General features: G+C 36.1%; 1 protein-coding gene and 1 pseudogene across 1 annotated transcript in view; one reads left to right on the forward strand and one right to left on the reverse strand.

Moving 5' to 3' along the window:
• The window catches only part of DDX4 (DEAD-box helicase 4), a 68504-nt gene that overhangs the window by 10810 nt on the left and 30588 nt on the right, over positions 1-27106 (reverse strand). The window contains exons 6-17 of the mRNA XM_027101094.1: positions 25332-25382; positions 21079-21138; positions 16020-16121; positions 14975-15055; positions 13865-13912; positions 12180-12227; positions 12028-12075; positions 11660-11802; positions 10879-11031; positions 9590-9744; positions 6299-6428; positions 4750-4916 (exon numbers count right to left, since the gene is read on the reverse strand). Coding sequence (XP_026956895.1) covers positions 4750-4916; positions 6299-6428; positions 9590-9744; positions 10879-11031; positions 11660-11802; positions 12028-12075; positions 12180-12227; positions 13865-13912; positions 14975-15055; positions 16020-16121; positions 21079-21138; positions 25332-25382 — 1186 coding nt within the window. The remainder of the gene's footprint in view (positions 1-4749; positions 4917-6298; positions 6429-9589; positions 9745-10878; positions 11032-11659; positions 11803-12027; positions 12076-12179; positions 12228-13864; positions 13913-14974; positions 15056-16019; positions 16122-21078; positions 21139-25331; positions 25383-27106) is intronic.
• LOC113617534 (inorganic pyrophosphatase pseudogene) lies at positions 1866-2991 on the forward strand (annotated as a pseudogene).

Consider the following 27106-nt stretch of genomic DNA (forward strand, 5'->3'; position numbering starts at 1 on the left):
TAAAGAGTTAAATCTAAAAGTCTGGAGCTGAGGAGAGAGATTAAGCATACAAGTAATAATTGGGTTGTTTGTTTTTGATATTAAGTTGTAGAAGATCTTTACATAATCCCTTATGGAACATATCATCTGCAATTATCTTCTCCCAACCAGTACATTGTCTTTTTGTGTTTCTTCATGGTTTCCTTCACAGTACAAGACAAACAACCCAATTTTTAAAACTGGGCAGAGGACCTGAATAGACAGTTTTCCAAAGAAGACATACAGATGGCCACCTGGCACATGAAAAGATGCTCAATATCACTAATCATCAGGGAAATGCAAATCAAAACCACAATGAGATACCACCTCACACCTGTCAGAATGGCTATTATCAAAAAGACAAGAAATAACAAGGGTTGGCAAGATGTGGAGAAAAGGGAACCCTTGTGTACTGCTGGTGGGAATGTAAATTGGTACAGCCACTATAGAAAACAGTATGGAAGTTTTTCAAAAACTTAAAAATAGAACGATCGTATGGAGCAATTCCACTCCTGGGTATATATCCAAAGAAAATAAAAACACTAATTTGAAAAGATATGTGCACCCCAATGTTCACAGCAGCATCATTTACAATAGCCAAGATATGAAAACCTAGGTTTCCATCAACAGATGAATGGATAAAGAAGATGTGGGGTATACGTATATGCAATGGAATATTACTAAGCCATAAAAAAGAATGAAATTTTGCCATTTGCAACAACATGGATGGACCTGGAGATTATTATGCTTAGTGAAATAAGTCAGAGAATGACAAACACTGTATGTTTTCACTTATACGTGGAATCTAAAAATAAAAGGAACAAATATAACAAAACAGGAACAGACTCACAGATACTGAGAACAAACCAGTGGTCACCAGAAGGGAGGGGGCTGAGAGAGGAGTAAAGGAGGCGAAGAGGATTAAGAGTTACAAACTACTAAGTATAAAATAAATAAGTTACAAAAATGTAATGTACAGTACAGGGAATATACTTCATATTTTAAAATAACTTTGTATGGAATATATTCTACAAAAATACTGAATTACTACACTGAGCACTTAAAAATAATATAATATTGTAAACCAACTATACGTCAATCAAAAAAATACAGGTAATAAGTTTGGGAGAGTAAACAGGTACAAGTGCAAGCCAAGGAAATGGATGCTTCAATGGTTCAGTGAATATGTAGAATGAAAAAAGTGGACTTTAGACAGAATAATAGGCAACTTGTAACATTTAAATGCAGACAGTAAAGCAACTGAGAAGTCATCAAGAACTCAAGAATATAAACAACTCAAGGTCAGGAACTCTATCCTATTTATCATATAGCCCCAGGGCTTATAATCAAATATGGCTCATAAAAAGTCCTCAACAAATATTACTGACTGACGGTAGTATACATTAGTCATTTGGGCTGGCCAATATCTGGCCAAACACTTTCCTATTTCAGGGTAAATTAAAAAAATAGATGGGACTTCCCTGGTGGCGCAGTGGTTAAGAATCTGCCTGCCAATGCAGGGCATACAGGTTCAACCCCTGGTCCGGGAAGATCCCACATGCTGTGGAGCAACTAAGTCGGTGCGCCACAACTACAGAGCCTGTGCTCTAGAGTCTGCATGCTTCAACTACTGAGCCCGCGCACCTAGAGCCCATGCTCCACAACAAGAGAGGCCACCACAATGAGAAGCCCGCACACCACAACAAAGAGTAGCCCCACTCGCCACAACTAGAGAAAGCCCCACGTGCAGCAACGAAGACCCAACACAGCCAAAAAAAAAAAAATTAAAATTAAAAAAAAAAAATAGAGTGGCTTTGTAGCAGCAGCGGCGGCTGGTCTCCAGCATCATGAGCGGCTTCAGCAGCGAGGAGCACGCCACACCCTTCACCCTCGAGTACTGAGTCTTCCTCAAAAATGAAACAGGACAATATATATCTCCATTTCATGATATTCCAATTTATGCAGATAAGGATGTGTTCCACATGGTGGTTGAAGTACCACGCTGGTCGAATGCAAAAATGGAGATTGCTACAAAGGATCCTTTAAACCCAATTAAACAAGATGTGAAAAAAGGAAAACTCCGTTATGTTGCAAATTTGTTCCCTTATAAAGGATATATCTGGAACTATGGTGCCATCCCTCAGACTTGGGAAGACCCAGGACACAATTGTGAACACACCAGCTGCTGTGATGACAATGATCCAACTGATGTGTGTGAAATTGGAAGCAAGGTATGTGCAAGACGGGAAATAATCAGGGTGAAAGTTCTGGGCATACTGGCTATGATCGATGAAGGGGAAACTGACTGGAAAGTCATTGCCATTAATGTGGATGATCCTGATGCAGCCAATTATAATGATATTAATGATGTCAAGCGGCTGAAACCTGGCTACCTGGAAGCTACTGTGGACTGGTTTAGAAGGTACAAGGTTCCTGATAGAAAACCTGAGAACCAGTTTGCTTTCAACGCAGAATTTAAAGATAAGGACTTTGCAATTGATATTATTAAAAGCACTCATGACTACTGGAGAGCATTAGTGACTTAGAAAACTGATGGAAAAGGAATCAGTTGCATGAATACCACAGTGTTTGAGAGCCCCTTCCAGTGTGATACTGATGCTGCCAAAGCCATTGTGGATGCTTTACCACCACCATGTGAATCTGCCTGCACAATACCAACAGATGGGGATAAGTGGTTCCATCACCAGAAAAACTAAGGAAATTACTCTGGAATACAAGTTGATATTGCTGCATCCTATTCGTCTGAAAGCATTAGATGCAAAAGTAGTAACTTTTCCAAGCTTTAAATTTATAGAACTAATCAATCAAATTCTGCTGTGACCAATGCAATATATCCATACTGTTATCCATCTAAAAGCATCTTTCATATCAACTAAGATAACTTTTAGTTCCTGCTTAAATATCAAGACAGTTGTAGTTTGGAAGTCATCTGTGAATAAATGTCCAAGATAAGTACGTACTGGATGTATATGTTTGCCACGTGTTAGGAAATAAATAAATAAAAATAAATTTTAAAAAATTTTATTTATTTATTGTTGGCTGTGTTGGGTCTTCATTGCTGCGTGCGGGCTTTCCCTAGTTGCGGCGAGCGGGGGCTACTCTTTGTTGCGGTGCGCAGGCTTCTCATTGCAGTTGCTTCTCTTGTTGCGGAGCACAGGCTCTAGGTGCTCGGGCTTCAGTAGTTGTGGCACGTGGGCTCAGTAGTTGTGGCTCGCGGGCTCTAGAGCACAGGCTCAGTAGTTGTGACGCACGGGCTTAGTTGCCCCGCAACATGTGGGACCTTCTCGGACCAGGGCTCTAACCCGTGTCCCCTGCATTGGCAGGTGGATTCTTAACCACTGTGCCACCAGGGAAGTCCCGGAAATAAAATTATTTTGTTGAAAAAAAAAAGTGATAGGCAGCAGGAATATTACCTGCTAATTAGGTAGGTATTTACCCACCTAGTATTAATTACCTATGATGATGATGGGAATGTAGATACCCTATTTCAAATTTAAGACACCATTTAAATATAAGAAACTATTCTTTTATGTACCACTAAGAAAGAAAAAAATCCTGGCAACTGGCCAAATGCTTTATTACGATTTAGACTTTTTCCTCAGTAAAGAGCTCTTTTTAACTTTATACAAAGGCTTTTAAAATCATCTAATAAGTAATACAAATTGATAGTGTTTGACCCCACGTAACATTCTATCAGACCAGGGGATCCACTTTCAGCAAAGGTGGTATTGCAGCAGGTGCACAACCATGGGGTCCATATCATATCACAACACCCAGAAGTTGCCAGCCTGACAAACTGGAACTGTCCACTGAAAGAACAGCTAAAGGGACAAGCTTGGAAGTGATTCTTTATGAGGATGGAATATCTTTCAGTAGGAATCAAAGATCTTCATGTGGTACATGGGTCTGTGAACCAAGAGATACAAGCAAGGGTGGTCCACATACCATCCATCACTTCCAGTGACCCACATGGGAAATCTGTGCTTCCTACCCCCACTACAAGTATAGGTTCTGCAGTTTTGGAGGTCTTGGTTCCCAAAGAGAGAATGGTTCCACCAGAGAAAACAGGAAGAGTCTTACTGAACTGTAAGCTAGAGCTGCTGCATGGGCATTTCAGGTTCCCTGTGGCCAAGGGATCAGCAGGCAGGAGGTAGAGTCACCACTCTAGCAGGAATGTGTCATCCTAATCTCAGAACTCACAGACCACAGAGTACGTGGTATGATACTCAAATATCTGCGGAAATTGGTATATAAATTTTCCAACACAAGCACAATTCCCCCAAGCTCTATTATTTGGTTTGAGGAGAAGGCACAACAATAAAAATAATTTCATTTAGTAAGCACTTATTAAATCCTAGCTAGGTGTTGCACTCATGTGCTCGCTCGCTCGCTCGCTCTCCCTCTCCCTTCCCTCTCTCCCTCCCTCCCTCCCTCCCTCCCTCTCTCTCTCTCTCTCTCTCTCTCTCTCTCACACACACACACACACACAGACTTTAATAAAATGTGATGCTAATGTAAAGCCAGGAATTAAGGTAAGAAACAATGAAAAATAGGGTAAACTTCCTGGAAATACTTCTAAACTACCTACGTTACAATCTTAAATTTAGGATTAAATGAAGTAAATCTCTCAAAAATAAGATATTCACAGTATTTCTCCTGCTATAAAAGCATCAAGTACATAGCAACTACTTTTAAGAAGAAAAAATTTACCTTTGAATTTCTTCTGGAAAAGTTGCGCTAAACATAAGGGTCTGACGCTGTTCCTTTGATGGCATTCCTGGGCAGGAAATTAACTTCTTCATTTCTGGTCCAAAACCCATATCCAGCATGCGATCAGCTTCATCCAAAACTATATATTTGACTTGTCTGAGACCAATCTTTAAGGATATTTTCAAGGGTGAGGGCAGAGAATGCATACTAGTTAATGTATTAAACTAAAATATTCTCTACAACTCCAACTATTAATATATTCTTAAGGATGAAGATTAGAAATAAATGCATACAACAAAGAGAACTGTTATGTTTAGGTAATACTACCAGTGTTTATTTCAGTTCTCAATTTTGCCTTATGTTATAAAACATTTTATAAGAAAGAAACCAAAACATCTAGATCAGTACTACACAATACACCTTTCTGTAATTACTTAAAAATTCTGTATCTTCACTGTTAGCCAGTAGCCACATGCAGCTATAAGCACTTGAAATGTAGCTAGTGTGCCTGAAGAAATAAATTTTTAATTTTATATCACTTTGACATTTAAATAGCCACATGTAGCTAGTGACTACTGTATTGGACAGCACAGATCTAGACTATATTATCTGATAAAGTCAGACTCTTTAATGTAAAAAATAAAATTGCTTAACAGCATGACATATTCAAATGTCTTGTAACTGCTAAACTTATTTCTAACTCCTTTAAACCCTTAATAAATCCCCCATTCTCTAATCACTCAGGAACAACTGGGAAACTTTTCTAACCTATCATGGATACTTAGTGCTAAAAACAGACACACATTTGCAAAAAGAAAACAAGTTATTTTGGTACCCCAGGGAAGATGTTTAATCAAGGTGGATTTCTCTGGATACTCTTAATAAGTATCCTAAGAAAAGTCCCTTTATGCAGAAACAGCATGTTTTGAACAATCCCTTTAGAGAAGGGCCTTAAAAAAGCAAATCAGAGTCATGAAAGTGAACTGAAAATATTGATACAGAGATGTAATACTGTGGTATGTGAATACCAAAAAGAAATACGTAGCCCTAAAATCTCTTTCTGAAGACAGAAAATTAATAGTCCTGGATAATAATCACTCCCACACCTAAAACAGAAGACAAAATTACTGATGCCACAAAGGCTTTCTTTCAGGAAAAAAAATTTATTTCATCAAGACATATATGAAACTAGATAAAACCACTTATTACATTTCTCTCCCGGTGTAGTGGGGTATAGGATATAGATTCTGGAATCAGATCCAGATTCTAACCCTAGCTCTATCACTTACTAGAGCTAACTGAGAGGTTTAAAATAAATTACATAATCTCACTAAGCTTGTTTTCCCAAGTATAAAATGGAAAATACTATTTACCTCCTATTTTCATTATTTTAAGATTTATATGAGAATGCATTCAAAGCATCTGATGGGGGCCTAATATATAAATGGTGCTGTAATAAATATATGTATCTTTATACCAATCTCTCTCTTCCCCAAACAAAAAAAATTATTAATCAATACCACAACTTTGTTATCCCTCTAGAGCCTACCTTTTCTTTACGTATGATATCCATCAGTCTCCCAGGAGTAGCACATAATATATTACAGCCTTGTACTATTTGTCGAATGGAATGCCCCAACTGGGTTCCCCCATATATAGCAACAGCTCTTACACAAGTCCTATTAACAATAAAAGTAAATGCCACTTTCTAGTTACTTGAAAATTAGCCATTTGTTTCTAACAAGATGTAAAATGAAATCCATAAAGGAAAAGCTAATACATTCAACATAATTTTTAAAAAATTAAATTCTTCCCAGAAAGAAGCTGAAAAGCTGTGAGAAAAAAATATTTGCAACCTGTCTGATAAAGGGCTCTTCAAAAACAATGATAAACATGACCAACACTCATGCAATAAGCCAAAAACATGAACAAATGGTTCACAGAAAATACAAAGGTTTTTAAACACGTTAAGTTCAACATTACTTTTAAAAGCAAAATAAATGAAGACTAACAACATTTTCCCTCAAGTGTGATAATACCATGTTATCCAGGGCATAGGGAAACTGGCATTCAGGAGGATAAACTGATACAACACCTTTCACAATTTTAATCTCTATTAAAATTTTAAAACATATCTTTTTCCCAATAAATTCACATCTAGGAATTTTCCCTTCAGATGTGTCCCCACACATGGGTAAAGATGACTGTAAAATAATATTCACTACTAACATTATTTTTAGTATCAAAAGATTGAAACCTATCTAATTGTCTAACAATAAAAGACTTAAAATTATAGCCCACCCATACAAAGAAATACTGTGCATTCATAAAAAGGAGTACAGTTCTAGAGTAAACAATAGCTCCAACATACACAACTTTTAAAAAACAGGGTGACAACAAGCTTAGTATGCCACCATTTGTTGAGAGAATTAAAGTGCATACATGTGCACCAGCTATTTCACATAAACTGTTAATAGTGTGTAAACTCTGAAGAGGAGAATTAAAGATAAACATTGATACTTTTCAGTTTTTTGCCACAAAAATGTTCCAACAAATATCCATGTACTAATATTCATTTTGTGCATAATTATCTGAATTTATCATACATATGCTTTCGTTTTTAAAAAAAGAAAACTGTTATCTTTTACGTGATTTAAAAGCCTGAAGTTGGGACGTCCCTGGTAGCGAAGTGGTTAAGAACCTGCCTACCAATGCAGAGGACATGGGTTTGAGCCCTGGTCCAGGAAGATCCCACAGGCCACAGAGCAACTAAGCCCATGCGGCACAACTACTGAGCCTGCGCTCCAGAGCCCACGCACCACAACTACTGGAGCCTGCGCACCTGGAGCCCGTGCTCCGCAAAAAGAGAAGCCACCACGATAAGAAGCCCACACACCACAACAAAGAGTAGCCCCCACTCGCCACAACTACAGAAAGCCCGCGCACAGCAACGAAGACCCAACACAGCCAAAAATAAAATAAATAAGTAAAAATTTTAAAAAATTTACTGGAAAAGCTTTAAAAAAAAAGTAAAATTAAAAGACTGAAGAGCAACATACTACATGGGGATAAGCAAGAAATAAACACTGATATAAGCAATGTACACCTACTTTTTCCAAAAGATCTGTCAAACTTGACATTAAAGGGATTTTAATAATTTTAATTTTTTCTACTCTCATTTTAAATAAACTGATTTATACAAAATAAAAGGTTAAGCTTCTATACAGAGAAAACTCTAAAAAATTGTAAAGAAAAACACTAATATCCCAATAGATAAACTGGTAGATAATACATAATTCACAAAAGAAAATGTATAAAGCGTTCAACCTCTCAATAACCAAATAAATGAAAAAAAAATGAAGATACCTGTGGTGGTTTTAAAATATGTACATAAATTCTTCAATACTCCTTCCTTTAAATATAGATCCTAACTCCGCTCCCCTATAGGTGTGTACAAGGCTGGCTTCATAGGTGTACAACCTGTGCAGTCATACAGGGTACCAAGCTTAGAAGAGCCCTGTGCTTGGTTTAATGTTCTATATTTGCTGCTTAAAATTCATAATTTTTAAACAAAGGACCCTGCATTTTCATTTTGCACTAGTTCTAGCAAAATATATAGCCAGTCCTGAGTATGGGATAGACTTACTGACTTGCTTAGTAACTAACAGAATATGGCCAAAGTGACTGCAACTGTTTTATAAAAGTCATAGCAACCTCCTCCTTGCTCTTTCTCATTGACCACTCAATCTAAGGGAAGCCAGTTGTCATTTCCTAAGGACAATCAAGCATCCTTACACAGAGATCCAGTCAAACCTTCAGATGACTGCAATCCTAGCTGACATCTTGTCTGCAACTTCATAAGTGATCCCAAGTCAGAAACACCCAGCTAAACTGTTTCGCAATTCCTAACCCTCAGAAACTGTAAGATAATATTTATTGTTTTTTTGTTTTGTTTTGTTTGTTTGTTTTTACAGTACGTGGGCCTCTCACTGTTGTGGCCTCTCCCGATGCGGAGCACAGGCTCTGGACGCACAGGCTCAGCGGCCATGGCTCATGGGCCCAGCCGCTCTGCGGCATGTGGGATCTTCCCAGACCAGGGCACGAACCTGTGTCCCCTGCATTGGCAGACTCTCAACCACTGCGCCACCAGGGAAGCCCGATAATATTTATTGTTTTGAGCAACTAGGTTTTAAGGTAAGCAGCAACAAATAACTAATACCAAATACTGGCAAAGTGTGTAGTGAAATTGGCATTCTCATATACTGCTGGTAGAAGGCAAGCTTTAAAATAAGTCCATATTCTTTAACATTAAATTTATAAAAATCTCTAAGAAAATACTTAAAACATAAAAGTAGAAAAAATTTATATAGCAAGCTGTTCATTACAGCAAGAATTATTTTTATTTATAGTAGCTCCAAATTAGAAACAACCTAAATCCCCCAAAATAGAGAAATAAAATACATACACATGGGCAATCTTAAAGTCATTAAAAATTAGGTCTGGTTGTTAAATAAGCAGTTATCCATTTTATTAAGTTACGTGTAAAGAACAGAAAATTATTAGGAACACCCTAAGTTCATTTTTTAAACATACATTTAAAAACTACCAGAAGACACACCAATATGTTCACTATTGTCTTATCTATTTCTATTATCATCTAATTTTTAATAAGAATGTTTCTTTTTAAAATAAAGAGATTCCATAAACAAGATTATGAAAAAGGAAACTTCAATCAATTACATGAGTGCATTCTTATTCATGCACTGTGTTCTTCCCAAAATAAGTAAGAAAATTCTCTAAAGAAAAACTTGTTTGTGAGTGGCATTCTAGATGTACTTACCCAAAAGAAAATTTTCTGGCTTCCAAATAGATCTGACTGATCAATTCTCGGGTTGGTGCGACAATAATACACTCTGGTTCCTGCAGCTCTTTAAAACGACTGGCAGTTACTCCATCACGCATCATATGAGCCAAAATTGGCAAGAGAAAAGCTGCCTAGAAGTTAAATTCCATAAATTACAAATGTATAGTGCATCATCCTTCTCCCTATGGCAACCTATTCCTCATGTCTTCATATCCTTTAGCTTCTTCTTTCATCTTTTTGGTAAATTTAAGATGAGAAAGGAAAACTATTTTTATTTCCACGAGTTTTTAACATTTAGGTCTTCATGCTCATATTATACAATATAAAATGTCTGATAGTTAATCTACCCTATGAAAATATCTTTTGTTTTTTTTTTAAAAAGCACAGCCATAGATTCTAAATAAACTTATTTTTAGAGGTTAATGCAGCATGCAGCATTCATTCTAAATGACTCCTTTTGGGGTAGAAATAAAATTATCAGAATGCATGACAAAAGTGGTCCACAAGCAGAGCAAAACTTGGGAAATCATTCATTTGGATTACTAAACATATCACCCTTATTAAAGTTACATGTGGCAAGAAACTTTGTGCTATAGTTTTCTCATTAAACAAATAAGACACTAAAATCTACCTCCAAAACCACATTTAAGTCACACAACAGCTGCTGTATTATACAACTCACTTATTTTCCCTTCAACTCTACTATGGAAGTTTTTTAAGACTAATACAGTATGAACCAAGAGTCTATCATCCTGGAAATGACAGTCTTTAATACTCATCTCATGGAACCCTATTTAATAGACAAACACCACAGTTTAGTCCTAAGACCAACCTGGTCCCATCAGAGTTCTTTTAGAATTAGCATAACCGGAGGTCACTTCATACTAAGGAACAGGTATAATACCTACAGCTATTTCTCATTCTCTTGACTCCAAAACTGTATCAGCTGTATTACATAAATTATTTTTTACCTTTCTCTGTGGCTTATAAACTTTGGTGCTTTGACCCTCAATCATTTTGTTTTAGATACTATGTTGCACAGAACAAGCTGACCACACTTAGAGATTAAAAATCTATGAAGTACTCTGGAAATAGTTCAAAATTCTTTCTTCAGAAGCACACAAACCTCAATAAAACCAGAAATCAGAAGCAAACACACATGAATATTTATGACAGTTCACTGAAATCTTCTACTTGGGAAGAACCAAAGTTCAAAAAGTAGCAGTTTGAATATGGGGCAGAATACATGCAGGAAAGTGACTTACAGTCTTTCCAGACCCTGTCTGAGCACAAGCCATCAAATCTCTTCCTCCTAGTATAATAGGAATACTGTATTTTTGCACAGGAGTAAGCTTAGTATAACCAGCTTTAGCAATGTTGCTATTCAGTGTCTGACAAAGATTAGCTTCTTCAAAAGTCTAAAAAAAAGCAGGTGGCAGTGATTAAATTCCATATATCATATACAGGTCATTCCATAAACATATTCTATTTGAATTAGTTTCAAGTTGTTAATTCCACTTTATATACTTTACAAATATGCCCCCACTCAAAAGTAGTATCCAGAACCTGTATGTTATTACTTGATAGAATTAAGGAATATTCCGTATAGACAGTGGTTCTAGAAACTCTTTTCTGTCCCCTTAAAACCTGTGAGATACAAATAACTCTAATCAGTAAAAATGGTTCATTACCAACAAGGGACTCTGGGCTCCCCCACTCCTTAGAAAACCACTCCCCTAAGACACACTTTCTCACACACTTAGGAAGCAGAAATCTTGATCTCTAGGAAAAGTATCCTTTTTAGTGAATTTAAATAAAGTTCTCATCCTGGTTTTGGGAGGTGGGGAGGAAATATAGTACCCTCCCTTTCAATATAGCAATTAATTCTAATGTAGATGGTAGTCATGGTTCTAAATTTCCAACCTAAGACATTAGAGAATAAGATGAAATTTTTGTATTCTTTAATACCAACTTAAAGAAATGTACTAAATTTTTAAAAACCGAAGTTTGCTACACAGTCATTATAGAAACAATTATTACACTGACCAGAATTGCTGGTGGTACATCATGTCCAGATACTTCTACAAGCATAGCATCATATTTGTCAAAGTTTATGCCTGTCTGATAATGTGCAAAGATGGAGTTCTCATCCTCAGGTGGAGGAGGTGGTATGTAGGTCACTTTTGGTCCTTAGAATTTAAAAAGAAAATTTACATTTCAAGGACTAGAATAAAAATAAGAGGGAAAACATACAAAAACTGACAAACTCAAATTTTAAATACTGTAGTAATTCCCAATGTTTACCATTAAAGTTTTCACTTCAAATTTTAAAAAGTTACCTCTGTTTTTAAATATTCTGTATTTGTATTAAAATGCAATATACACTCATGTGGATCACACAAAAATTAATATACCTTGAGTGTCACCACTTTCTCCTCCTTTAGCTTCTGACTTCCAAGAATCTTAAAAGGAATCAAATCGAAAAACAGATAAATGTTCTTAAAAATCGAAGAGTAAAAGAATGCTCACTATAAAAATCAAATACCTTATCTAAAGTAAAACTTACTCTTTCCAGAGCCTGTAATTACTTCTTCATTTAAACCTTTGTAACCACCTATTAAAGAAATCCACAAGATACAGTCAAGATACAAGATTATGCACATCTTTCTTTTCATTGCTTATCTTCAAAGAGAAAAAGTTCTGAAAATGCATAAAGTCCCTTCGTACAAATAATACTTGACACAATTAAGATAAATAGAACCCTGAACATTTTGTTTCCTTAGCATTCAACATGCTGATTTTATGATTATACTGTTATATTACTATTCTTTCATTTAAACTGTTATGTCTCTTTCCTAATCCCTATATTCCTCAGCAAAAGAATGTATTTTCTAAAAGGAACTAAAAATCCATCTTTGTTGGGATGTCCCCACTACAACCCATAGGTTCTATGATTTGCTAGGACTCAGAATATAGTCATAACCATGGCTGTGACTTATTACATAGAAAGGATAGGGAGCAAAATCAGCAAAGGAAAAAGGTGTACAGGGAAAAGTCCAGAGAAAACCAGGCAACCAAGCTTTCAAGAGTCTCTTCCACTGGTATCACACAGGACAAGTTGTGACAACATGTTGGAAATGCTGTCTACCAGAGAAGCCCATTAGAGGTTCAATATCCAGGGTTCTTATGAGGTGCTGATAATGCAGGAACCTTCTGCCTGGCATGTACCAAACTTCCAGACTCCCAGAAGAAAAGCAGGTATTCAGCATAAACCACACAGTTGTACAAACTGTTTAGGCACAGTGAGCCACTCACACCAGTTAAGAGTGGTGAGAACCCTAAATTCAAGTTCTCAGAAGCCAGGTCTTTCAAAGAACAGCAGTCAGGTCTGCCGTGTTGACTCCTTTCTATACACTATCTTTCTGATCTTTAGACAAGGAGTCATCTATTGTGCCACTTTCAGGTACTATCACAAAAAAAGAACAAGGACTGCATTAGATTTGAAAGGCTAACTAGATATAGCATCTTTACATGTGAGCTAATTTTCTTGTCCTGTATGTCCATAGGTCTTGAAATCCTTTTTCAAACAACATCTGAGCATTTGTAGAAGATACGGTTTAGCCATTAATAATCTTTTTCTATAGTGAAGAATCCAAGAATCCAAAGGAAGGAAGTGGGGACTAATAATGATCACTAAGAATTTTTCAGAGACATCAAACAAGCTTTATGGTTTTACTAGTCTGGAAAACATTTCAACTTTTATATGACATTTAAATATTTTTAACTCTGAAAAATTTTTTCATAGTATAAAATCATCTATACTGAACTTTCTTTATCCCCTATGCCAAGCCAAATAACGATCTCATAAGAAAAAACATTATTTTAGTAAGAATTTATACATATAGATTACATCTCAATCTTTAACATCTGCATGGTATCTCCCATTTTATGGTTATATCATTTATTAAACAGACTGATGAGTTTTTAGGTGGTTTTCAGTTTTTACTTATTATAAATGAAGCTGCAGTGAACACACTTTTACATGTACTGAGCAAATACACCTACAGTATGTAATTCCTATAACAGAATTGTTGGATTAAAGAGTAGTAGTAAACAACTCCCCAAAACTGGCTGTGCAAATGCATACTCCACAAAGTGTATAAAAGCAGCAACAGTTACCTTTAACTTCAAAAATTAAGCTTCGATTACAGTAATTTTAACCACTTACAGGTAAACCAGATAAGAACTCACCTCGTCCACTTCCACTACCACTTCTGCTTTGATAAGTGTCACCCTTACCTGTAAGGCATTGTTTTACAGAAGATTTAGAGAAATCACAGCTCCTCCTCAAGCACATAAACCATATAGCTATTTCTTTTCAAATACTGAGTAATTACTCAGGATTCTAGTCCCTTAATCCACCCATCTCTTAATTCTATACTTAAACCTTTTTCTCATTTGAACATTTTGTTTAAAGACTTCATTTTTTTTTAGGGCAGTTTTAGGTTCACAGAAAAATTAAGCAGAAAGTACAGAGATGTCCCATATACCTCCTATCCCCACACCTGCATGGCCTCCCCCCATTATCAACATCCTCCACCAAAGAGGTAACTTGTTACAATTGATGAACCTACACTGACACATCATAATCACCCAAAGTCCATCATTTACATTACAGTTCACTCCTGGTATTATACATTCTTTATGTTTGGACAAATGTATAATGGCATGTCTCCACCATTACAGTATCATACAAAGTAACTTCACTGCCCTAAAAATCCTCAGTGCTCTGCCTATTCATCCCTTCCCCCAACCCCTAGCAACCACCTATTTTTTTCACCCTTCTTCTTATAGTTTTGCCTTTTCCTGAATTTCATATAGCTGGAATCATACAGTATGTAGCCTTTTCAGATTGGCTTCTTTCACTCAGGAATACATACTTAAGGTTCCTCTATGTCTTTTCATACCTTAATAGCTCATTTCTTTTTAGTACCACAGTTTATTTATCCACATTTCAACATTTTTCGTCAATAATTATGTTCCTTTTTTTCACTTTCTCCTCAAATCCCCTAACTCAGAATCCTTTCTTTGAAATCAAAGCAAACTTCATTTTCCTTCCTCCAATTAAAAGTATAATTTATAACTCAAATTAACTGGTAGATAAGAAAGAAGAAATAATTCACAGAGCACAAACTTTGTAAGGGAGGCAAAACTGTCCATGTATTTTTGCCTACAAATCTAAAAAGCAGAGAAAATCATGAGCCAATCTAGTACACTTAAACATATATATTAGGTTTATTAATCCTAGAGATAAAAGCAAATGTGAATGATTAATATTCAGTAATAAATTCTATTTCTCACCTACACCAGTTAATGCTGATCTTCTAGAGCCAAAAATGCCACCAGTGCACTGGGTCCCCTCATCTTGTTCATATTTGCTATCTAGATTTACAGATAATAAATTTAGATTATGTTACTTTTAAGAAGCTTTTAAATCATGCAGCAAAGAAAAAAAATCAACTTATGGTGCCATAGGTTAAAAAGATGCAGAATAAAATAATCTAAATTTAACAGGAATTACAGTATTTTTCTAGGAAGCACACAAAAGAATTTCTCCACAAATTATTTCCTTCAATTACAAATTACTTCCTTAAAATTTTTATTTTATTAAAATTATTTTATAAAAGTAGTTAGGGTCAATACTACACCAAAATATGATATAAGCAAAAGTTAAATTACCTCTGAAAAACAGCATGGTTACTGCCCCCAGAAATTTCACATTACATAATCTCACTGCTTATTCTCCGGAAAAGCACCCCTTGCACCCACAGTTCCCAAATCAAACTTTATCAGTCCTGAACAGCAACCCTCCAGATCCCTTCACTTTTTTTAAAGTGACAATTCACTAATCCACTATACATCTATTAAATCATTATTACAATTTATGTTTTTAGCTTCCACTATTCTGTCCTCCTCTGTTAAGTGACAAATGCATTCCAACAGTGACTTCAGAAAACAATACCTTAGCACCAAGGAATGATGACTGGTAGAATTTAGGTAGAAAGCCACATTGGTATAAAAGAGGTATAATGGGACACAGAGCCATAGAGAAGGCCACCTATTTGTAAGGTCAGCCATCTTTATCAAAGCTCTAAAATGCTTCACAGTATGTAATATTAAAGAAATGAGTCACACACACTGCTAAAAAGATTCATATATTCCCACTTAACTGTAAGGAATTACATGTGTCTAAAAAATAATATTTTATACAATATAAGTGATTATGTACCAACCACTATGCTTAACTATTCTCATATAATCATCATAACAACCTTATATGATAAGTATTATTTTTTATCATTTCTTTCGTAATAAATGAACACACTATTTGCAATCCACCACTAACTTGGACTTCCTAGAACAAACCCTCCACAGCAACCTCGGAAACTACCTCTTCCACCTCTTCTGGATGACCCTGAAGCTTCTGAATCATTTCCATCTTGACAGCCTATAATATTAAAACATACACGCAAAAACAACACAAAACAACAAGAAAGAAATACTGGGGACATGGTGGCCAAGTTAATTCAAGTCTTGCATATTCAATGACTTTACTATTTTAAGCCATTAACAGATAGTTACTAAAAAGAAACGCTGTATGTGACCTATAAATGTTCAACTTCATTAGTATAAATAGATATACTACAGTATTTTAAAAACCTGCTACTTGCTTTGGGAGTAAAAACTAAAAATGACTAAAAGGAAAAAATGACAGTTGTAAAACACTCAAAGTTGCCACAACTGCACCATTAACAGGGTATTTCCACAATCCATGGGAAGAAAAAGTACTTACCATAAGTTTAGTGAGGTTACTGAACCTTCAATATACAAAAGTTAATTGTATTTCTATATACCAGCAAACAAAATGAAAATTATTAAATGGTATGTATCACTGATATCAATGAAAATGGCAAAGTAAGGGACTCCAAATGCTGCTACTCCAAAGAAGAAAAAAAATTGAAAAAACTGTTAGAATTAACATTTTCCAAACTGAAAATTCAACAAGGACTTGCATCAACCCAAGGAACATTTCTTTTTTTTAAAAAAAGGCAGATTCTTGGTAAGAGCAGTGATTTTGACCACAAGGCTATGAGACTAGATATCAATTACAGGAAAAGATGTGTAAAAAATACAAACATGTGGAGGCTAAACAATACACTACTTAATAACGAAGTGATCACTGAAGAAATCAAAAAACACCTAGAAACAAATGACAATGGAGACACGACGACCCAAAACCTATGGGAGGCAGCAAAAGCAGTTCTAAGAGGGCAGTTTATAGCAATACAATCCTACCTTAAGAAACAGGAAGCATCTCGAATAAACAACCTAACCTTGCACCTAAAGCAATTAGAGAAAGAAGAACAAAAAAAACCCAAAGTTAGCAAAAGGAAAGAAATCATAAAGATCAGATCAGAAATAAATGAAAAAGATATGAAGGAAACGAGAGCAAAGATCAATAAAACTAAAAGCTGGTTCTTTGAGAAGATAAACAAAATTGATAAAACATTATCCAGACTCATCAAGAAAAAAAGGGTGAAGACTCAAATCAATAGAATTACAAATGAAAAATAAGAAGTAACAACCGACACTGCAGAAATACAAAGGATCATGAGAGATTACTACAAGCAACTGTATGCCAATAAAATGGACAACCTGGAAGAAATGGACAAATTCTTGGAAATGCACAATCTACCGAGACTGAACCAGGAAGTAATAGAAAATATGAACAGACCAATCACAAGCACTGAAATTAAAACTGTGATTAAAAATCTTCCAGCAGGGCTCCCCTGGTGTCGAAGTGGGTGAGAGTCCACCTGCCGATGCAGGGGACACGGGTTCGTGCCCTGGTCTGGGAAGATCCCACATGCCGCGGAGCGGCTGGTACCCGTGAGCCATGGGCGCTGGGCCTGCGTGTCTGGAACCTGTGCTCCGCAACAGGAGAGGCCACAACAGTGAAAGGCCCGCGTACAGCAAAAAAAGAAAAAAAAAAATCTTCCAGCAAACAAAAGCCCAAGACCAGATGGCTTCACAGGTGAATTCTATCAAACATTTAGAGAAGACCTAACACCTATCCTTCTTAAACTTTCCAAAATATAGCAGAGGGAGGAATACTCCCAAACTCATTCTACAAGGCCACCATCACCCTGATATCAAAACCAGACAAAGATGTCACAAAGAAAGAAAACTACAGGCCAATATCACTGATGAACATAGATGCAAAAATCCGCAACAAAATACTAGCAAAAAGAATCCAACAGCACATTAAAAGGATCATGCACCATGATCAAGTGGGGTTTATTCCAGGAATGCAAGGATTCTTCAATATACTCAAATCAATCAACGTGATACACCATATTAACAAACTGAAGGAGAAAAACCATAGGATCATCTCAATAGATGCAGAGAAAGCTTTCGACAAAATTCAACACCCATTTGTGATAAAAACCCTCCAGAAAGTAGGCATAGAGGGAACTTTCCTCAACATGATAAAGGCCATATACGAGAAACCCACAGCCAACATCATTCTCAGTGGTGAAAAACTGAAACCATTTCCACTAAGATCAGGAACAAGAAAAGGTTGCCCACTCTCACCACTCTTATTCAACATCGTTTTGGAAGTTTTAGCCACAGCCATCAGAGAAGAAAAAGAAAGAAAAGGAATCCAAATCAGAAAAGAAGAAGTAAAGCTGTCACTGTTTGCAGATGACATGATACTACACGTAGAGAATCCTAAAGATGCTACCAGAAAACTACTAGAGCTAATCAATGAATTTGGTAAAGTAGCAGGATACAAAATTAATGCACAGAAATCTCTGGCATTCCTATACACTAATGATGAAAAATCTGAAAATGAAGTTAAGAAAACACTCCCATTTACCACTGCAACAAAAAGAATAAAATATCTAGGAATAAACCTACCTAAGGAGACAAAAGACCTGTATGCAGAAAATTATAAGACACGGATGAAAGAAATTGAAGATGATACAAATAGATGGAGAGATATACCATGTTCTTGGATGGGAAGAATCAACATTGTGAAAATGACTCTACTACCCAAAGCAATCTACAGATTCAATGCAATCCCTATCAAACTACCACTGGCATTTTTCACAGAACTAGAACAAAAAATTTCACAATTTGTATGGAAACACAAAAGACCCCGAAGAGCCAAAGCAATCTTGAGAACGAAAAATGGAGCTGGAGGAATCAGGCTCCCTGACTTCAGACTATACTACAAAGCTACAGTAATCAAGACAGTACAATACTGGCACAAAAACAGAAATATAGATCAATGGAACAGGATAGAAAGCCCAGAGATAAACCCACGTACATATGGTCACCTTATCTTTGATAAAGGAGGCAAGAATACACAGTGGAGAAGACAGCCTCTTCAGTAAGTGGTGCTGGGAAAACTGGACAGCTACATGTAAAAGAATGAAATTAGAACACTTTAACACCATACACAAAAATAAACTCAAAATGGATTAAAGACCTAAATTAAGGCCAGGCACTATCAAACTGTTAGAGGAAAACATAGGCAGAACACTCTATGACATAAATCACAGCAAGATCCTTTTTGACCCACCTCCTACAGTGGAAATAAAAACAAAAATAAACAAATGGGACCTAATGAAACTTGAAAGCTTTTGCACAGCAAAGGAAACCATAAAGAAGACCAAAAGACAACCCTCAGAATGGGAGAAAATATTTGCAAATGAAGCAACTGACAAAGGATTAATCTTCAAGATTTACAAGCAGCTCATGCAGCTCAATAACAAGAAAACAAACCCAATACAAAAATGGGCAGAAGACCTAAATAGACGTTTCTCCAAAGAAGATATACAGATTGCTAACAAACACATGAAAGAATGCTCAACATCATTAATCATTAGAGAAATGCAAATCAAAACTACAATGAGATATCATCTCACACCGGTCAGAATGGCCATCATCAAAAAATCTACAAACAATGAATGCTGGAGAGGGTGTGGAGAAAAGGGAACCCTCTTGCACTGTTGGTGGGAATGTAAATTGATACAGCCACTATGGAGAACAGTATGGAGGCTCCTTAAAAAACTAAAAATAGAACTACCATACAACCCGGCAATCCCACTACTGGGCATATACCCTGAGAAAACGGTAATTCAAAAAGAGTCATGTACCAAAATGTTCACTGCAGCTCTATTTACAATAGCCAGGACATGGAAGCAACCTAAGTGTCCATCATTGGATGAATGGATAAAGAAGATGTGGCACAGGGCTTCCCTGATGGCACAGTGGTTGAGAGTCCGCCTGCCGATACAGGGGACACGGGTTCGTGCCCCGGTCCGGGAAGATCCCACATGCCGCGAGCAGCTGGGCCCATGAGCCATGGCCGCTGAGCCTGCGGGTCCGGAGCCTGTGCTCCGCAACGGGAGAGGCCACAACAGTGAGAGGCCTGCGTACCGCAAAAAAAAAAAAAAGAAAAAATAAACAAAAAAATAAGATGTGGCACACATATACAATGGAATATTACTCAACCATAAAAAGAAACGAAATTGAGATATTTGTAGTGACGTGGATGGACCTAGAGTCTGTCATACAGAGTGAAGTAAGTCAGAAAGAGAAAAACAAATACCGTATGCTAACACATATATATGGAATCTAAGAAAAAATAAAAAGGTCATGAAGAACCTAGGGGTAAGACAGGAAGAAAGACACAGACCTACTAGAGAATGGACTTGAGGATATGGGAAGGGGGAAGGGGAAGCTGTGACAAAGTGAGAGAGTGGCATGGACATATATACACTACCAAACGTAAAATAGATAGCTAGTGGGAAGCAGCCGTATAGCACAGGGAGATCAGCTCGGTGCTTTGTGACCACCTAGAGGGGTGCAATAGGGAGGGTGGGAGGGAGGGAGATCTAAGAGGGAAGAGATATGGGAACATATGTATATGTATAACTGATTCACTTTGTATAAAACAGAAACTAACACACCACTGTAAAGCAATTATACTCCAATAAAGATGTTAAAAAAAAAAAAGGCTGATTCTTGGTAAGAGCAGTGATTTTGTGGCATATTTTAACTTACCACAGTCCCATTCCCTGGCAATTCCACTTCTAGACATATACCCCAAAAATGCAAAAACAGCGACTCAAACAGATAACTGTATATGAATGTTCACATAAGCATTACTCAAAACAGCCAAAAGTAGTAAGAAACCCAAGTGTACATCAACAGATGAATGGATTTTAAAAAGTACAGGAGAGGCCACAACAGTGAGAGGCCCGCGTACCGCAAAAACAACAAAAAAAAGTACACATACAATGGAATAGTAGTATTCAGCCATAAAAAGGAATGTAGTTTTCAGTTTCGTATCTCTGTCTTAAGTACAAATTGTTCCAAAACATGGTCCTTACCGCCTCTCTTGGAAAACCCTCTGTTCCGTGTTTGATTATCTTCACGGTCATTATTAGACTCTTGAATAAAAATTTAACATGTGAATAGCATCTAAATAATTACTTTAGTATTTACATTAATGTAGCATCTAAAGAATAGCACTGTCACAAGAGAAATTAGTAAGAAAAAATAAAAATCTTTATAAGTTAAAATATGAACATTTTAATTTTTAAAATAATTGTAACCACAGAAATACAAAGACATTATTCAGTCAATTCCCTATAGAAATCACCTAATATATCTAAATATTAAATGTTAAGCGTATAATTTGTCAAATCTGAGCACAGCCAAAAAATAAGAATTTCATAAATATCAGTTTAAGTAGAAACAGTTTCAGAAATATCTAACCATTAAGTAGTGGGGATCTCAGAAATGCATGACTGTTCTTCTTATAACGTCATCATTATTTCTGTAACTTGTCTTTCTTAATAAATCTGAGATGTCAGTGTTTTTTTAATATATGCAAACTTTCTCCCATTCATCTTAATGGAGAAATTGGGGGATATCCTGGTTTTCTGTTTTTAGTGACATTATCAAGTAACATTACCAGGGTTTCTAAATAGTGGTATGAGGATCACTACACTGAAGGCTGCCTAAAAATTATTAGTAAGTTGGAAAGAGCCCACCCCCAGAGATGTTTATTTTGAACGTGTAGAGTGACAGCAAGGAATGGATGATTTTTCTAAATTAAAAAATTATAACTTTTAGTAATAACTTTAAGCTTTCTAGAAGATTCCAATAAAGCCATGTTTGGGAAATACCGAGATGGTTTCAAGGGATCTTTGTACATATCACTAACGTTTAGCACCTGAGAACTTTAGGTCCCAGTGATGACACAAATGGCTGAACAGATTAGAAGCTATCAGATAAGTTTCTGCGCAAAAGTACTAATCTGCTCAATTAATATTGTTTTGTAATAAACAATGGCCCAGAGCTCTTGTTGCAGGCTCCTATTTGAGCTGACATCAACAACTGACAAATATTCCTGAAGAGCCATCTAACATCAAGACAACTTTCTTAGAAGCAAGATATAATATGACAAGCGTGCTGAACAGTAAAGAAAGAATTTTGGAAAGATACTTGGAATAATAATTCTGGAATAATGATGACGTTAGCTAATATTTATTGCCTTACAGAAAAAAAAAAACTATGAATTAATCTGGGGCCTGACATGGAGAAAAAGGTCTCATACAATCTTTGGCCAACTGTTCTAAAACAAGCCCAAAGCTATTTTTACCACACTGGGAATTAAAATAGGCTGATGACATTAGCAGTTGGGTGAAGGGTACAATTACATTAGAAGAAGAAGGGTGGAGGAAACCCTCTGTACTATTTTCGAAACTTCTTTTGAGTCAAATAATTTCAAAATTAAAAATTAAAAAAATTATTTCTGTAGCTTAAAAAATAAAGCCAAGCGCAAACAAAAATGAGACGATGATCCCAAGATCAGTTATAATCTATTAATTATATAAAAATAATAGTAATAACAACAAATAGAACTTAGTATCTGTCTGGCACTGCTCTAAATGAAGTCTGTTTTAACTTTTTAAGTCCTCACAAAAACCTTACGAGGTGGGTATTATCCTCAAATTATAAACAAAGAAAAAGAAATGCAGAATTTTTTAAGATAATACAACTGACAGGAGGAGCATCTGGGTCTCAAATCCAAGGTGTCTGAGCTCCTTATCGCCATACTATACCAGCTATGGGACATGAGATTGCAGAGAAAATAACCACAGAACACTCTATACATCTGTGTGCAGAGAAAAAGCTTCTATAATGATAGCAAAACCTGCTCCTGGGCTTGCCAACAACTGTGAGAGTGAAAGAAATTTTTAGGAATATACACAGTTTTTTAGTATAGGGGAACTAAAACTGAGAATAGAAGTAAATAAGGAAAGGAAGGGTGCGGGGGAGGGATACACAAGAGGGAAGAGATATGGGAACATATGTATAACTGATTCACTTTGTTATAAAGCAGAAACTAACACACCATTGTAAAGCAATTATACTCCAATAAAGATGTTAAAAAAAAAAAGAAGTAAATAGATCAAAGGAAGAAAGTAGACCATTTTGGAGGAGAGAAGTTCTCTCAAGTGCTGTGAGAAATTGGAATTTGTGCTCAAAAGCACTCTGGCTCATCACTAAAGAATCAACTGGGGAGGAAGGAATGTCTTTGGTGAGTAGAAATGATCTTGAATACTAATTAAAAGTTGGAAAACTAGGACAAGGAGAAATGGAAAAGGATAAAAATGGTGATGTTTTTCTTCTCTCAAATATTAGTTGTATGTTACATTATGTTTTCATTAAAAGAGGATAGGAGAAAAAGCAGACAAAAGCAGGGAGAATGAGACAGAGTAGTTTGGAGAAGCAGTCTTAACTGATATATTAAAACCCCACCATGTTCCAAAAGGGTTTTAAGGTGATCAGGTCTAGGTTTGGTTTTGATTTTGAGAATCACAGTTAAGATCAAGTTTCAAAAAAAAAAAAAAGATCAAGTTTCAAATATTTAATGAAGATAGATGACATTTACTGGTTACCATGAATGTGTCTGGGACTAAGCTTCGTGCTTTTACACACATTCTCATTTACTGTGCCTAACAAGCTACAAAATGAATGGTCTCCATTCTACAGAAGAGGAAATTGTGGCTCCGAGAAATTAAGCAACTCGCTCTATGTTATTCAACTAGCAGATAGCAGAGCAGGGACATGAAACAAAGTTTGGAACTCCAAAGTGTATTATGTTATAAAGATTCCATAGATCAGTGGTTACCAAACAAAAGAGGCATCAGAGTCACCAGGGATGCTTTTTAAATACAGGTTCCAGGGCCTCACCCAAATCTACTCAACCAGGCTCTCCTGGAAGAGTAATGTTAATTATTGTAGTCTACCTTATGGTAACATTACTCTATTCTCATCATTCTCTGTATTCCTCCAAACCAGAGTGTCAGTACCTTTGACAGAAATGTCTTTGATTTCAGCAGTGATCCACAGTCTCATGAATCTGAATAAAGACCTATATGTCTCAAACTATATTTATATATGAAACTGGAATTCTGATTCGTTTTTTTTTTCAGAGTGGCTAAAACCATTTTATTTTCCCACCAGTGATGTGATATAATTTTTATACGTACTCACCAGCATTTGATGTTGTCACTATACTTTAATTTTAGTTATTCTCTGATATCTCATTATGGTCTTAATTTGCATTTCCCTAATGGCTAATGATGTTGAGCATCTTTTCATGTGCTTCTTTGCCATGTGTATATTCTCTTCCATGAAATGTCTGTTCCTGTCTTCTGCCTATTTTCTAGTTGGATTTTTTTAAGTTGTTTGGAGGGTTCTTTGTATATTATAGATACAAGTCATTTGTCTCATATGGGATTTTCACATATGTTTTCCCACTGTGTAATTTTAGTTTTCATCCACTTAAAAGGATCTTCTATGAAGCATTTTTAACTCATTTTGATGAGATTCAATTTATCAGTTTTTGCTTTTATTGATCATACTTGCAGTGTCAAGTCTAAGAATTATTCACCTAGTTCTAGATGCCAAAGATTTTCTATTTTTTTTTCTAAAAATGTCCTGCTTTTACATTTAAGATTATGATCCACTTTGACTTAATTTTTATGTAAGGTGTGGAGGTTTAGCTTAAGGTTCATTTTTTGTTTGTTTTTGTTGAGGGATGTCCAACTGTTTCAGTACCATTTTTTGAAAAGTCTATTCTTCCTTGATAGCTTTTGCACTGCTGTCAAAAACAAGTAAAATGTATTTATGTCAGTCTATTTCTGGGTTCTCTATTCCATTCCATTGATCTATGTATCTACCCTCCATCATTACTGCAAAATCTTGAAATTGGGTAGATTAATTCCTCCCATTTTAATCTTCCTTCACAAATTGTTTTAGCTATTCTTTTTTTTTTTTTACATCTTTATTGAAATTCTGATTCTTGACTTGCTCTTTCTACTATCCTCTTTTTCTTAAGGAAGCACAGCATTCAAAAGTTGCACTTTATAGATTAATTAAGGCAGGTGACAATAGGCCAAATTAGGATGGCTGAACTCTTGGTTAAGGCTCTGGCTATAGCTGCTTTATAAAATGGGTTTAAATAAAATAGAACTGGAACAGACTAAGATAATTAATCTTAGTTTCTCTTTAGCATGTACTCTGGACACTAAATTCTTAAAGTCACTACAAAAAACAATGAACTTACCTCTCCAGAAACCAGAGCTATCACCTTCTTCAAACTTGTTATTTGAAAAACCTACAAAAAATATAAAATTAAACTTGCACATTTCTGAAAACAACAATTACCTATACCTTTGTAGAAGAAAGAAAGAAAGAAAGAAAGAGAAACATAGAAACAAAGAAACACTCTCTTTACAGGGACTTCTAGTCTTGATGCCCCTTTAAAACAGTATAAACCACATACAACTGTATATATAAATAGTGAATGAGAATTCATACACATTGTATGACAACTTCTTCCTGTGTCAGTTTATTAAAATACCAGCCAATCTTATATTACCTCAAATGTCACATATTCCTCTATACGTACATGGCTGTGTGTGTGTATATATATCACTATAACCACTATGTACTTTCTATTCAAAATATAAAAACTTTTTAAACTTTATAAATTAACTTGTAATCTCTTCATCTGCTGGAGGACAATACAACTAAATTATAATTCAATATTCAATAATTTTCCCCTTCTCAATAACAAGGAAATTCTGCCAACTTCTTTTTGTTTATAAAATTTTAAAGAAACAATCTTTCATCAAGCTCTGCTTTCAAATTTCTCATTTAATAAAAAACTTGTATCTCCAGATTTATGCATCTCTGGAGCATATAGATATATCTCTAAAATTCATTTTAAAAGCATCCATCAAAACAATTCATAAAATTTTAAAAATTTGAGTCTTGATAAAATGATCTTTACTGCAGAGATACTCAGGGAATAATGTAAGTTAAAACTAATGTCAGGGCTTCCCTGGTGGCGCAGTGGTTGAGAGTCCTCCTGCTGATGCAGGGGACACGGGTTCGTGCCCCAGTCCGGGAACATCTCACATGCCACGGAGCGGCTGGGCCCGTGAGCCATGGCCGCTGAGCCTGCGCGTCTGGAGCCTGTGCTCCGCAGCGGGAGGGGCCACAACAGTGAGAGGCCCACATGTCGCAAAAAAAAAACAAAAAACTAATGTCAATATGCAATGCGTATCAATTAGTATCTAACCTAAATAATAAAATACATTAAATTATGGCTTTGGTACTACAGAGACCAATCAGTTACTGTTTGACAGATGTTAAATTTATATTCAGGGACTTCCCTGGTGGCACAGTAGTTAAGAATCCGTCTGCCAATGCAGGGAACACGGGTTCAAGCCCTGGTCAGGGAAGATCCCACATGCCGCGGAGCAACTAAGCCTGTGTGCCACAACTACTGAACCGGTGCTCTAGAGCCCACGAACCACAATTCCTGAGCCCGCGTGCCACGACTACTGAAGTCCGCACGCCTAGAGCCCATGCTCCGCAATAGAGTAATCCCCGCTCACTGCAACTAGAGAAAGCCTGCACAGCAATGAAGACCCAACACAGCCAAAAGTAAATAAATAAAAAATAAATTTAAAAATACATATATATGCAAAATGTCTACATGTAAAGTCATTTAACATCTCAGGTTCAACAAACCTATGTACCCTCCAGCATTAAACCTCTTGGAAATTTAATACCCAATTAGCATATAAAAAATAAGTACCCTTTGACCTCAATATATGATTGGATGATACTTTTTCCTTGAACAGATATGTAATTTCAAAATAAAGATAATCCCTACAAAAAGACTATATATCACAAAACTTGAATTTTGAGTTATTTTATTCATTTAAATATTTGCAATCTTTGAAGTTGGTTCAGAAAAGGATTACGTTCTACTGCCCTCTACAATTGCCCCTTCCCCTCCATACACCTCTCCCAGAAAAGTCAAGTGCT

The sequence above is a fragment of the Aethalodelphis obliquidens genome, unplaced genomic scaffold (genome assembly GCF_003676395.1).
Source record: "Aethalodelphis obliquidens isolate GAN/ISIS:26980383/991018 unplaced genomic scaffold, ASM367639v1 scaffold4, whole genome shotgun sequence".
In the NCBI taxonomy this organism is placed as follows: Eukaryota; Metazoa; Chordata; class Mammalia; order Artiodactyla; family Delphinidae; genus Aethalodelphis; species Aethalodelphis obliquidens.